Genomic DNA, 14,386 nt, shown 5'->3' with positions numbered 1-14,386 from the left:
CTACCATTGAATAATACCATAGACAGCAGCCCAGTGTTCCCTCTTACCTCCTGTGTGTAGTTGGACTCGTAGTGGTGTGGCAGCGTGGGCGAGGGGGCGAAGGGTGGTGGAGTGACCTGCTTCCTGTCCTCCAGCTGGGCCATGATCTCCTGGCGCCGGCGGTGCAAGTAGTCCAGACTGGGAGTGGGCTGGGGCCGGCTGTAAGCCTCCTGTACAACAGGACGTGGACACCTTTACTGTAGTGCACTTTTGCAGTGATGGAAATACATTTTTTAAGTGGATTTATCCTGGACACTTATGATAATTGGCTGAATATGGTCATTACTCAATCTGGATAAGGCTGATGACTGAACTACTAAAAAGTAATTGCATAGGTGGCATAGTAATGTATACTGTCATTTAGAAGAGCCTCGTACTGCAGACTTGTTCTTACCCTGGGGGTGTAGGGCCTCATGTGGCTGGGGTGGGGGCCAGGGGGGTGGTACCCCTCAGGAGGGTATCTTTCTCTGGAGGCCTCATCCGCAGGCATGGAGGAGGGGTCCTCCCGGTGGGGATAGGACTGTGGTGGTGGCGGGGGGTAGGCGGGGTGTCGACGGCCGTCGTAATGCGGGGGAGGCGGATACCCATGGGGGTTGACGTTGGAGAAGTGGGAACTCGAGGGCTGGGGGGGAGGAGGACACTGGCGCTCCTGGGGGTAGGTGCCGGGGTAGGGGGGCTCGGGGTACGGGGGCAAGGCCGGGTCATTGGGGGGAGGGGGGTTCCGGATGTAGCGAGGCTGGGGAGGGTACTGGGAGGGCTGGTAGGGGTAGGGGGGTTACCTGACAGGACACAGAATAGTGACAACATGATTGGTGTTAGATAAGCACAATGAAACCACACGACTTGGAGATTTACAAGTCCAATTGCTCCCAGAGAGAAACAGTTTTTAAAATCAGCTGTTGAGTCATAAGCTCGAGATACATAGATGTATACAAAAAAAAGGAAATCACAGAACAAAGTATAGTTTGTGCTGCCTTACCTGGGGGGTACTGGGAGGACTCATACTGCAGGGCTGATGGAGGTGTCCTGGGCTCAGGGGGGTAGAAGAGTTCTCCCTGCTGAGGGGGGTACATGGGGGGCCTCCTGGGCATCTGCTTGTGCATGGCCAAGTGGTCCGCTGCCATCCTGGGGTGGGCCATGGCCCGATTGGGCACAGGGTCCAGTCTGAGAAAGCCATAGAGGATTTCAGTGTGTGTGTGCGTGTGTGTGTATGACAGATGCTGTGTGTCCATCTACTCACAAGTCTGGAGGAGAGCTGGGGGCACTGAGGCTTCCCTGGGACTGGGGCTTCCGCATCATGGGCTCATAGGAGGGGTCGGCACCGCGGGAGATGAGCTGGGGCAGGGCGGAGCCTGTGACCGACGTCACCATGCCATTCGTCAGGCCCTTGTGGGCCAGCCCCTCCAGCATCCCCACCTCCTCAGGCAATAGGCCGACCTCGTTCAGCTGCGTCAGGGATAGGCTGAGGGGCCGGCGGGCAGCCAGCCGCTTGTTCATCTTACGGTACCTTCAGAAAGGAGGAAAAAGACGTGGTTACTGAAAGAGGTTTTAACACCAGTGTCTGCCCTAATGATTGCTGTCACACTAGCAGTGCTGAATTGAACTTTCCGCCAAACATCAATACATAATTGACCGTTAAGTAAAATTGGGAGTGTCTCAGGGTGGAGAGTTGTACTCACTTCTCTAGCTCGTCCTGAGAGTGAGCGAAGGTGCAGCTGGCTCCTCGAGGACAGCCCCCCTTCTGCTTCATGTCCCGACACATGTATGTCTTGTATTTACTGTGCTGGGGCGGCTGGGGAGGGGACACCACAGGCCACGTTAAAATTGACAAGCCAAAATATATGTTATCGTTACTGTTATGGTCACAAACCCGCAGACAACCAGACGGCTATTACTAGTTTCATTCCAGATTCAAACATGGGTCGTGTTCATCAGGCAGCAAACAGAAGAAAATTGACTGAAACAGGGAGGGACTACCTCCAGTTAGTTTTATAAGAAATGCACATTTTCGTTTTCTGTTGCAAAATGACGTTTCGTTCCCTAATGAACACGACCCTGTCATTACCCATCATTTCAGACCTGTTCTATTGATTTAGATCTTATTTTGAGGTATGAGTTTCTAGATTCAGACCTGTTGCGGATCGCTCCCCTTCTTGCTGTGGTTCTGGATGAAGTCCACCAGGCCGTGTACCACGGTCTTCACTGCCACCAAGCCCGTGTCCAGCAGCTCCCACGTGGGGGGAGGGGAGTCTAAGATGGAGGACAAGACGGGGGATTTTTCTGTCAGATGTGTTATACCTGGAAGAGCACTGGGGACAGGGTCTAACAGGCATGTGAATGTACGGCACAGTGTTGCTTACATTTAAAAACGCATTCCTTTTACTGATCTAACAAAGGTATACAACTTACTCTACACTTCTAAAGTGAGAGTATTGAGGGCTTCTCACACTGCTGAGCTGAACCAAGCCAAACAAAGCTGTACTGAGCTGACAATGTGAAAAGAAAATATCAGAGCCAGCACAGTTTTGTCCGGGTCGGCACGATAGTGTGAAAAGGGTAGTAGTGTGATGTAAATGGAGCAACCTGGGCTGGGGTCGATGTTGGCTAGCAGCTCCAGGTGTGGTCGCAGGCGGTTCAGGTTGGCCGGGTCGCCCGTCCTCTGCAGGGCGATGGTCAACTCCTGAACGCTCTGAGCAAACGACGCTGGCGTCTGCAACTGACACACACACAATCCCGGTTCAATACACAGCAACACCACTCCAGGGCTAAGTCATGTTATATCAAAATAAATATGTCGTCCATCACACACACACCTCCTACACACCTTGTCAATGATGGACTGCATGTGGGACTTGTGCGACTGGTCCCCGTAGAGCAGGGAAGACCACTGGTCAGGTGCGATGCGGAGGCCCCCCTCCATTGCGATCTGGACGATCTGGGAGTCGTGTTCGCGCCTCAGCGCCTCGTACGTCCAGAAGTCCTCCTTCAACTGCATCAGGGACGAGTCCTCGTCACGCTTGGTCACCTGAAGACACGGGGTGACAGACAGGACAACATCAGGGCAGATACATCTGGGTTGTGTTCATTAGACTGATATGAAGAAAATGCACTGAAAGGGACTGGGAGGAGGGACTACCTCCCATTTTCATTTCTGTTGCAAAATGTTTTAAAACACTTTCAGTTGCGTGCCCTAAAGCAGCAGGCTCTGTAAAGGAGCTGCATCGCATAACCTATGCTGGTCTTAGAAACGTGTAATAATAATTAACAATTTGGTGGGTGCTTATATTTGTCCATCGTGGTCCTCTGTAGCTCAATGTGGTACTCTGTAGCTCAGCTGGTAGAGCACGGCGCTTGTAACGCCAGGGTAGTGGGTTCGATCCCAGGGACCACCCATACGTAAAAATGTATGCACACATGACTGTAAGTCGCTTTGGATAAAAGCGTCTGCTAAATGGCATATTATATTATTAATACGCATGTGTGAATTGAAAATCCCAACTCTCCTCTAGACACCGTCGGAGAGTCGGGTCACGGCCATGTGTATGTTTGTATGGGTGTAGGTAGTGTCAGACCTACCTTGAAGCAGGAAGCCCTGTAAAGGAGCTGCACCACGTGGCCTATGCTAGTCTTGGAGGCCTGGGGGAAGCGTGGCTCTAACCTCTGGACCACAAACAGCACCAGGACCTTCCTGGACAGAGCGGAGCCGTCCTCCAGAGCCAAGAGCACCAGTTTCAGAGCCTCCTCCTGCATCGCTACAACAGACAGCACAACACATGCTTGCCATTTTTCCTCAGATGGCATTCATTTTCTCAGTCGTTCAGGACGGATGCAATTGAAACATTGACATGTTGTCATTTGGGCCCAGACTTATTATATATATTTTTGTGTTAAAATAAAGAAAATGATATGTGCCTAACTTGCATAAATAAAACAATTAACATAACGGGGTGGGACAGGGCTCCAACCACCAAAACACTTGCTCTGTCTAAGCCTACCTGCAGTCAACTGCACTGTCTAGACTGCCTCATTAATTACTGTCGCGTTCTGTTGCATAATTCAACAAGTGAGTCAATAGCAGGATACTTTCAGATAAAGAAATCTACATGCTTGGCTCTAGATTACACCTCTATAAATACTTTACATTATAGTTGAGATCAGACATAATAATCACTATAATCCCAGTGTTCATTTTCGGAAGTTGCTTTCATTTCAGCGCATCTAATTAGTAAACACCCATCAAAATAAAGTGATCCTATTTCTTGTGATGCAAGTGTCAAGACGATGCGTTAAATCCCTAACGAAGCTTTAGCATTGTTAAAGACGCAACGGAAAGACAATGTATTCCTTTGAACCCATTTTAGCCATTACCGGGGTGTGTTTGACAGGTCAATACAAACATTTCTGCGGTCGTAACGTTAACGGGGGAAAAACGACAGGCACAAGCAAGAGTACGAAAGAGTCACAGGAGTAAAATGAAAGGAATCAATCCAGCGAGATTTAAGTGACAAATGGATTTTGCACCCCTTAAACACAGAAAATAGATGGCTGAGAAAGACAGATCCTCAGGGACGTGCACTTTGCTGTTGTATGTGTGGTACCTGGGCCGAGAAACTGGCAGCCCCTTGCCCTGACTGCAGCCCACAGGTTTGAGGAGAGCTGCTGCGGGTTCTGGTGCTGCAGAATGAGCTCAGTGACGGTGCGCTCCCCCAAAGACCTGGCCGCCCGCGTAGCCCTCACCCGGCCCTCCTCCTCCACCAGCTGACAGTGCACCAGGGTCACCAGCTTCCTCTGCATGGGCCGACTCAGAGAACTCTGGGCACTGCTGGTGCTCAACCCCACACCTGGAGGAGAGGAGAGGAGGAAAAGTGAGAGAGCGAGCGAGAAAGGCTAGGGTTGACACTATCCATAGCAACTTACAACCAGTGTGAACAATAAGGGGGGGACTGTGGAACAGCAAAACACACATGTATCAAAGCAAATGGATAAGGGGGAGAGGAAATGGAAAGAGTGCAGGTGTGAGGAGGAGGAGAGAGAAGAAGCACCATTCAAGATGATGCCTGTTAAAGCAAGATAAGCGAGAGTGAAGAGAATGAGTGCACTAGACTAGAATGATGATTGTGAGTTGCTAAAAAGGGAGAGTGGTTGAAACTGTTGCTATTGAATATGATACGTTGAGAAATGAATAGAGGCTTGTCCCACAATTCATGAGCCATGGTTGTGACTGTCAGCAGGATGAGGTGGTGTCTGACTGACCTCTGCTGTTGCTCAGGGGTTTCAGGTACTGAGCCAGCTCCTCCACACACTCACTGGCTTCCTCATAGTGGGCTATGTCCTCTGCCCCCGTCACCAAGGTGGTAGGCTCCCGTTTGGGCACCTGGGGAGAGAAAAGAGACAGTGTGTGTGTGTGTGCGTGTGTGCGTGCGCGCGAAAGAGAGACACAAATACTTCATTCTATAGCTAGAGGACTCCTGACATCTCCGGGAGTGATAAGTATAAGTTTAGTTGTTGTCTAGTAGTCTTTTTGCTATCTAGGGCTATCTACTTTAAGTGCCACCTGTCTTCCCAGTAGCCTACATGGTGTGTGAACTGCTGACTGCTCATAACTTGCAGATGATTGTTGACACATCAACCAGGATTAAGGGGAAGGGCAATTTGTGACTGTTGAGGTTTTGGTAATCAATGTCAGCGGCGGTCTCGTTGTCAAAACGAAGACTGTCACCGAAACAAAGACGGTTCTGCAGAGTTGTTGGAGGAAGGAAGGAGAGGAAGGCTCCACACCACTCTCTCACTCAAGTATCTTACCTAGTTATTTACAGATTCTCATTTTGTAGCTTTGGCAACTGTGTGTTTTCTATCCCAGTTTGCTCCTCTCCCCTTGGCTGCAACCCTTCTAATTTAGTGTACCCTGTGCGCACAACCCATGTGGAATCATGCACTCCGGCAGCGTTTGGAACTGCCGATCTGCAGTCAAGAACGCTGAGTATCTCAGCCTATGATGCCCTTCAGTCCATATACTTTTTGGCCCTGACGGAGACATGGATCACCCCAGAGAACACTGCTACCCCAGCTGCTCTCTTGGGGGCTGCGTGCTACGCCACTGCTTATAACTATAAAGTTAGGTACAACTATAAGAAATCTAAGATGTGTCAAATAAATGATATCCAGCTCAGAGCTCCAGCTATGCATTTGGTTTGCTAACTTGCTAGCTAAGTGGCTAGATGTAAAAATCAAGCTTCTTGGTTACAGCAGATGCATTCAATCCCCTCCTGGATCAAGATCCTTGTTGCCTATAGTTTTGTGCTTAAATTAATCTTATTTTTTTTTAATTGTGTGCACATTCGTTAATACTGTATACCCTGGTATGGAACAGAAACGGTATGAAAATGTGGATATCGCCCAACCCTATCACCCACCAGGTGCCCTTTGAGAGTTCCTCAATGAGCTTGACACCTTGATAATCTAACTTCCTGACGATGGCTCACTGCTCTTCGTACTGGGCGACTTCAACCTCCCGACGTCTACCTTTGATTGATTTCTCTCCCAACTCTTTATTTCCCCTCACCCTTTCCCAGTCCCCTTCCACTCACAAGGCAGGCAATACGCTTGACCTCATCTTTATTAGAGGCTGTTCGCCTACTAATCTCACGGCAACCCCCCTCCAGGTCTCTGATCACTACTTTGTTTCCTTTTCTGTCACCCTCTCCTCCAACCCTAGCCACTCAGCCCCTACCCAGATGGTGATGCACCATCTTCACTCTCTTTCTCCCACTACTCTCTCCTCTTCTATCCCATCATCTCTACCTTTTGCTAAATCCTTCTCCCAAATGTCTCCTCATTCTGCCTCGTCGACCCTACTATCCACCCTTTCGGCATCCTATGACTCACAATGTCCCCTTTCCTCCCGGCCAGCTCGGCCCTCCCCTACTGCTCCGTGGCAGAGTGACTCATTGCGAGCTTACAAAACAGGGCTGCGGGCAGCTGAGCGAAAATGGAGGAAAACTAAACTTCCGGAGGACCCATCATCCTGTCACTCCCTCCTCTCTACCTTCTCTTCCTCTGTATCTACTGCTAAAGCCACTTTCTATCACAAAATGTCAAGCTTCTGCCTCTAACCCTAGGAAACTATTTTCCACCTTCTCCCGCAATCATCCACCCGCACCCCCTCCCTGCGGACAACTTTGTCAACCACTTTGAAAAGAAGGTTGACAACATCCGCTCCTCATTCACTCAGCCCATTGAGTCCACTGGTCCCACTCACACAGAACTACCCTACGCCTTGACCTCTTTCTCCAGATGAAATCCTTCGACTAGTGAAGTTCGGCCGCCCGACAACCTGCCCGCTCGACTCCATCCCTTCCTTCAGACCATCTCTGGAGACCTTCTCCCATTCTTCACTTCCCTCATCAACTCATCCCTGACCATTGTCTGTGTCCCCTCGGACTTCAAAATGGCCCGAGTCGCTCCCCTTCTCAAGAAACAACACTCGACCCCTCTGATGTCAAAAACTACAGGCTGGTATCACTTTTCTTTTCTTTCCAAAACACTTGAGCGCGCCGTCTCTGAAAAACTCTCTCTCTCTCTCAGAACTATATTCTTGACCCTAACCAGTCAGGTTTCAAGACGGGTCACTCAACCGAGACTGCTCTTCTCTGAGTCATGGAGACTCTCCGCACTACCAAAGCTGACTCTCTTTGTTCTCATCCTCCTAGATCTATCCACTCTCTCAGGACTGGGCTTCTCAGGCCCTGCACACTCTTGGATTGCATCCTATCTGGCAGGCTGCTCCTACCAGGTGACGTGGAGAGGATCTGTGTCTGCACCACGTACTCTCACTACTGGTGTCCCTCAGGGCTTGGTTCTAGGCCTTCTCCTTTTCGCGCTATACACAGTCACTCAGCTCCGTCATATCCTCACATGGTCTCTATCATTGCTATGCAGATGGCACTGAACTACTTTTATCCTTCCCCCTTCTGACACCCAGGTGGCGACACGCATCTCTGCTTGCCTGGCAGATATCTCAGCTTGGATGTCGGCTCACCACCTCAAGCTCAACAAGACAGAGCTGCTCTTCCTTCCGGGGAAGGCCTGCCCACTCCAAGACTCTCCATTACAGTTGACAACTCCACGGTGTCCCCCTCCCAGAGTGCAAAGAACCTTGGTGTGACCCTGGACAACACCCGATTGTTTTCTGCAAACATCAAAGCAGTGTCTCGCTCCTGCAGGTTCATGCTCTACAACATCCGTAGAGTACAACCCTACCTCACACAGGAAGCGGCGCAGGTCCTAATCCAGGCACTTGTCATCTCCCGTCTGGACTACTGCAACTCGCTGTTGGCTGGGCTCCCCGCTTGTGCCATTAAACCCCTGCAACTTATCCAAAACACTGCAGCCTGCCTGGTGTTCAACCTTCCCAACTTCTCCCATGTCACCCCGCTCCTCCGCAGACTCCACTGGCTTCCATTCGAAGCTTGCATCCACTACAAGAACATGGTACATGCCTACGAAGCAGCAAGAGGAACTGCCCCTCCCTACCTTCAGGCTCTGCTCAAACCCTACACCCCAACCCGAGTACTCTGTTCTGCCACCTCTGGTCTCTTGGCCCCCCCACCCCTACAGGAGGGCAGCTCCCGCTCAGCCCAAGCTCTTCTCTGTTCTGGCACCTCAATGGTGGAACCAGCTTCCCCCTGAAGCTAGGACAGCAGAGTCCCGGGCCATCTTCCAAAAACATCTGAAATATCCCAAATGGGGAATATAGTGTGATGGTTCCGAACACTCCTTAAACAATCCATAACAGAAGCACGATACTGAAAACAGTCTCCACAAACATATGACACATGATCGAAAGAACCGTCTATTGCAACCTGACACACAAGTGTAAATGACCATTCTCACAGACGTGTGGGGAATGGGATAGTATCTGCAGGGTTCTTCTAGGACTTTGACTTCAATTGGTATCAACAGACAGAAGATTTTGGTGCCAGAGGATTGAGATATTGCTTCAGGATATCCGGATTAGATATGAATGCCAGGCAATGGGGGTGCATTGTAGCCTGGTCCCAGATAAGTTTGGGCCTGACCATAAGAGTTGGTCAGACAGCACAAACAGATCTAGGACTCAGTGTATTGTGCCATCATTTCCCAAAAGCCAGAGTACAGAACAAACCATCCAAACCAGGATGAGTCATTTAGATCCAGTATATTTTGAACGACTTGAGAGGGACAGATCTAGTTTCCCTTTCCTCATATCAGAGAACTAAATGGCACTCTTGTATGTGTCGTCAGAAAACACAAACCCAGATGTGAAACGTGTGCGCGCGCGCACACACACACACACACACACACACACACACTAAAATACATAGGCAGTCTCACACGGTCAGTGGTAAACTAGAACAAGTTGTACAGTCTTCCCCTTTCAACAAGAGTTTTGCCTTTGGAATGAGAATGTGTGTGTGGAAGAAACTGCACTAGTGAAAACCAAATCAAATGCAGACCTCTCTGTGAGCTCCTTTTCGAAGGCTGTTTGTTTGGGATCAGGGAGGGAAATTAAAACCAGCCAAATGCTGGTAGATTTTGGCATTGGCAGGGAAAATGTCTATTCTTACCAGCCATAGAGCATATCGGACCAAAAAAAAGCAATACACACATATACATACAGTGGGGAAAAAAAGTATTTAGTCAGCCACCAATTGTGCAAGTTCTCCCACTTAAAAAGATGAGAGAGGCCTGTAATTTTCATCATAGGTACACATCAACTATGCCAGACAAATTGAGGAAAAAAAATTCAGAAAATCACATTGTAGGATTTTTTATGAATTTATTTGCAAATTATGGTGGAAAATAAGTATTTGGTCACCTACAAACAAGCAAGATTTCTGGCTCTCACAGACCTGTAACTTCTTATTTAAGAGGCTCCTCTGTCCTCCACTCGTTACCTGTATTAATGGCACCTGTTTGAACTTGTTATCAGTATAAAGACACCTGTCCACAACCTCAAACAGTCACACTCCAAACTCCACTATGGCCAAGACCAAAGAGCCGTCAAAGGACACCAGAAACAAAATTGTAGACCTGCACCAGGCTGGGAAGACTGAATCTGCAATAGGTAAGCAGCTTGGTTTGAAGAAATCAACTGTGGGAGCAATTATTAGGAAATGGAAGACATACAAGACCACTGATAATCTCCCTAGATCTGGGGCTCCACGCAAGATCTCACCCCGTGGGGGTCAAAATGATCACAAGAACGGTGAGCAAAAATCCCAGAACCACACGGGGGGACCTAGTGAATGACCTGCAGAGAGCTGGGACCAAAGTAACAAAGCCTACCATCAGTAACACACTACGCCGCCAGGGACTCAAATCCTGCAGTGCCAGACGTGTCCCCCTGTTTAAGCCAGTACATGTCCAGGCCCGTCTGAAGTTTGCTAGAGTGCATTTGGATGATCCAGAAGAGGATTGGGAGAATGTCATATGGTCAGATGAAACCAAAATATAACTTTTTGGTAAAAACTCAACTCGTCGTGTTTGGAGGACAAAGAATGCTGAGTTGATTCCAAAGAACACCATACCTACTGTGAAGCATGGGGGTGGAAACATCATGCTTTGGGGCTGTTTTTCTGCAAAGGGACCAGGACGACTGATCCGTGTAAAGGAAAGAATGAATGGGGCCATGTATCGTGAGATTTTGAGTGAAAACCTCCTTCCATCAGCAAGGGCATTGAAGATGAAACGTGGCTGGGTCTTTCAGCATGACAATGATCCCAAACACACCGCCCGGGCAACGAAGGAGTGGCTTCGTAAGAAGCATTTCAAGGTCCTGGAGTGGCCTAGCCAGTCTCCAGATCTCAACCCCATAGCAAATCTTTGGAGGGAGTTGAAAGTCTGTGTTGCCCAGCGACAGCCCCAAAACATCATTGCTCTAGAGGAGATCTGCATGGAGGAATGGGCCAAAATACCAGCAACAGTGTGTGAAAACCTTGTGAAGACTTACAGAAAACGTTTGACCTGTGTCATTGCCAACAAAGGGTATATAACAAAGTATTGAGAAACTTTTGTTATTGACCAAATACTTATTTTCCACCATAATTTGCAAATAAATTCATTAAAAATCCTACAATGTGATTTTCTGGATTTTTTTTTCTCATTTTGTCTGTCATAGTTGACGTGTACCTATGATGAAAATTACAGGCCTCTCTCATCTTTTTAAGTGGGAGAACTTGCACAATTGGTGGCTGACTAAATACTTTTTTCCCCCACTGTATATATACACACAGTGAGGGAAAAATGTATTTGATCCCCTGCTGATTTTGTACGTTTGCCCACTGACAAAGACATGACCAGTCTATAATTTTAATAGTAGGTCTATTTGAACAGTGAGACAGAATAACAACAACAAAATCCTGAAAAACGCATGTAAACATTTTTATAAATTGATTTGCATTTTAAATGAGGGAAATAAGTATTTGACCCCTCTGCAAAACATGACTTAGTACTTGGTGGCAAAAACCCTTGTTGGCAATCACAGAGGTCAGACGTTTCTTGTAGTTGGCCACCAGGTTTGCACACATCTCAGGAGGGATTTTGTTCCACTCCTCTTTGCAGATCTTCTCCAAGTCATTACGGTTTCGAGGCTGACATTTGGCAACTCGAACCTTCAGCTCCCTCCACAGATTTTCTATGGGATTAAGGTCTGGAGACTGGCCAGGCCACTCCAGGACCTTAATGTGCTTCTTCTTGAGCCACTCCTTTGTTGCCTTGGCCGTGTGTTTTGGGTCATTGTCATGCTGGAATACCCATCCACGACCCATTTTCAATGCCCTGGCTGAGGGAAGGAGGTTCTGACCCAAGAATTGACGGTACATGGCCCCGTCCATCGTCCCTTTGATGCGGTGAAGTTGTCCTGTCCCCTTAGCAGAAAAACACCCCCAAAGCATAATGTTTCCACCTTCGCAAATGGAAGAAACACAAAAGAACTGTCAATCTCCCTCGGCCTGGGGCTCCATGCAAGATCTCACCTCGTGGAGTTGCAATGATCATGAGAACGGTGAGGAATCAGCCCAGAACTACACGGGAGGATCTTGTCAATGATCTCAAGGCAGCTGGGACCATAGTCACAAAGAAAACAATTGGTAACACACTACGCCGTGAAGGACTGAAATCCTGCAGCGCCCGCAAGGTCCCCCTGCTCAAGAAAGCACATATACAGGCCCGTCTGAAGTTTGCCAATGAACATCTGAATGATTCAGAGGAGAACTGGGTGAAAGTGTTGTGGTCAGATGAGACCAAAATGGAGCACATTGGCATCAACTCAACTCGCCGTGTTTGGAGGAGGAGGAATGCTGCCTATGACCCCAAGAACACCATCCCCACCGTCAAACATGGAGGTGGAAACATTATGCTTTGGGGGTGTTTTTCTGCTAAGGGGACAGGACAACTTCACTGCATCAAAAGGGACGATGGACGGGGCCATGTACCGTCAAATCTTGGGTGAGAACCTCCTTCCCTCAGCCAGGGCATTGAAAATGGGTCGTGGATGGGTATTCCAGCATGACAATGACCCAAAACACACGGCCAAGGCAACAAAAGAGTGGCTCAAGAAGAAGCATATTAAGGTCCTGGTATAACATTTGAGTGGCTGATATGTGGTTGTCTCACCTAGCTATCTTGATGAGATGAATGCACTATGTCGCTCTGAATAAGTGTGGCTGGTGGATCAAAAAGTACATTTTCCACCCTGATTGGGATCCAAAAGGTTTAGAAATCAACCACTGTGCCAGTTGGCGTCACTTCCATATCGGTTGATAGCTCCCATGGGGGAGACCTTTTTACGTCAGCAGATGTCACAAAGTGTTATACAGAAACCCAGCCTAAAACCCCAAACAGCAAGCAATGCAGATGTAGAAGCACGGTGGCTATGAAAAACACAACAACAAAAAAAGGCAGGAACCTAGGAAGAAACCTAGAGAGGAACCAGGCTCTGAGGGGTGGCCAGTCCTCTTCTGGCTGTGCCAGGTGGAGATTATGAGATTACTGCGTTATTATGTGCCAAACACAGGTAACTGCCAAAATAATGGAAACAAGTAAATGAGGGATACAAAGTTTATTGAAAGCAGGTGCTTCCACAGGTTTGGTTCCTGAGTTAATTAAGCAATTACAACATCCCATCATGCTTAGGGTCATGTATAAAAATGCCCAGTTGCCCATTATTTTGGCTACCATGGTTAGCAGAAGAGATCTGTGACTTTGAAAGAGGGGTCTCAAAGAAGCATAGGGGGTTTAAAGTGTGTGTGTCTCAGTCACAAGATCACCACCATCAACAAAACGCCAAATTATGCAAATTCTCGTAGAAGAATGGTGTCGCATCCTTGACACTCCCAGAGTTCCAGACACTTGTAGAATCTATGACAAGGCGCATTGAGGCTGTTCTGGTGTCCGAACAATGTTGGTATAGTATTTACATTTACATTTTAGTCATTTAGCAGACGCTAGTATGTGACAGATGTTATGCGACACAGAATAACAGTGTGTTACTGCAGGGATTGACAAAGTCTAAAAAGGCACTTTCCCATCGGGCAAGTCAGGAGTATTTTTTGGTTGCCCGAAGATTATGATAATTTGCCCCAAAATGTACATTTGTCATTTAAAGGCAGAAGTGCCATAAATAGTGGGGAGGAACCAGAAAGATCAGTTTTAGGCTACTGGAATTTTTTGGAGTTTGGTGTTTATTTTTTTTTTTTTTATCACCTGCCCAATGGGGCAACCTCTGAGCAGGCTCAACTTGCACGAGTGCTCAGTTCACTTCCCCCAGTCAATAGGACTGTGGTATTCCAAGTCGGGGTCCCAGTGGTGTTTATTTTTTTAGGGACTACAAAATTAACAGTACACATAAAATTGGAGAAAGATCATTTGAAAAATACAATTTTATTGAGTAAATGTATTTATTGGTTTCTTCTCATTTTGATAAGAGCTGAAAAATAATCTGTCAAATTCATTGAATTAAGTTTTTTCCATTAGATTTGGGCTGGCAAAATTCTGGTTGAAAAAAATTGGGTACTTGCTGAAAAAGTTAGAATACCACTGCAATAGGGCAACTCTTAATGTCAATCCCTGGTTAATGCCAACTCTTTGCCTTTGCCAATCTCCGCAGTGCTTAGGAATCACAGTCCAGATCCTCCTCTTTGTATTCATGGGATATGAATGAATTCACAAAAATAAGGCCTACAGAATTTGTTCACAGCTTTACAAATATCTGTAAATAGAAGGGGGGCTTTTTGGATTTGAAATGGGAGCAGCTACAGGTGCAACCAGCGAAAGCAGCTGAATAGGGGTTTGCTGAAATGATGATCTA

At 47.7% G+C, this 14,386-nt stretch overlaps 1 protein-coding gene across 1 annotated transcript in view; it reads right to left on the bottom strand.

Annotated features, from left to right (window-relative positions):
- The window catches only part of LOC121577425 (roquin-1-like), a 33,022-nt gene that overhangs the window by 7,070 nt on the left and 11,566 nt on the right, over positions 1–14,386 (bottom strand). Inside the window, exons 3-14 of the mRNA XM_041891176.2 lie at positions 5,293–5,413; positions 4,638–4,880; positions 3,616–3,791; positions 2,864–3,064; positions 2,623–2,755; positions 2,171–2,289; positions 1,719–1,831; positions 1,280–1,546; positions 1,019–1,203; positions 772–818; positions 434–715; positions 48–209 (exon numbers count right to left, since the gene is read on the bottom strand). Coding sequence (XP_041747110.2) covers positions 48–209; positions 434–715; positions 772–818; positions 1,019–1,203; positions 1,280–1,546; positions 1,719–1,831; positions 2,171–2,289; positions 2,623–2,755; positions 2,864–3,064; positions 3,616–3,791; positions 4,638–4,880; positions 5,293–5,413 — 2,049 coding nt within the window. The remainder of the gene's footprint in view (positions 1–47; positions 210–433; positions 716–771; positions 819–1,018; positions 1,204–1,279; positions 1,547–1,718; positions 1,832–2,170; positions 2,290–2,622; positions 2,756–2,863; positions 3,065–3,615; positions 3,792–4,637; positions 4,881–5,292; positions 5,414–14,386) is intronic.

The sequence above is a fragment of the Coregonus clupeaformis genome, chromosome 11 (genome assembly GCF_020615455.1).
Source record: "Coregonus clupeaformis isolate EN_2021a chromosome 11, ASM2061545v1, whole genome shotgun sequence".
NCBI classification, from domain to species: Eukaryota; Metazoa; Chordata; class Actinopteri; order Salmoniformes; family Salmonidae; genus Coregonus; species Coregonus clupeaformis.
This window is presented reverse-complemented; position numbering and strand designations above follow the sequence as displayed.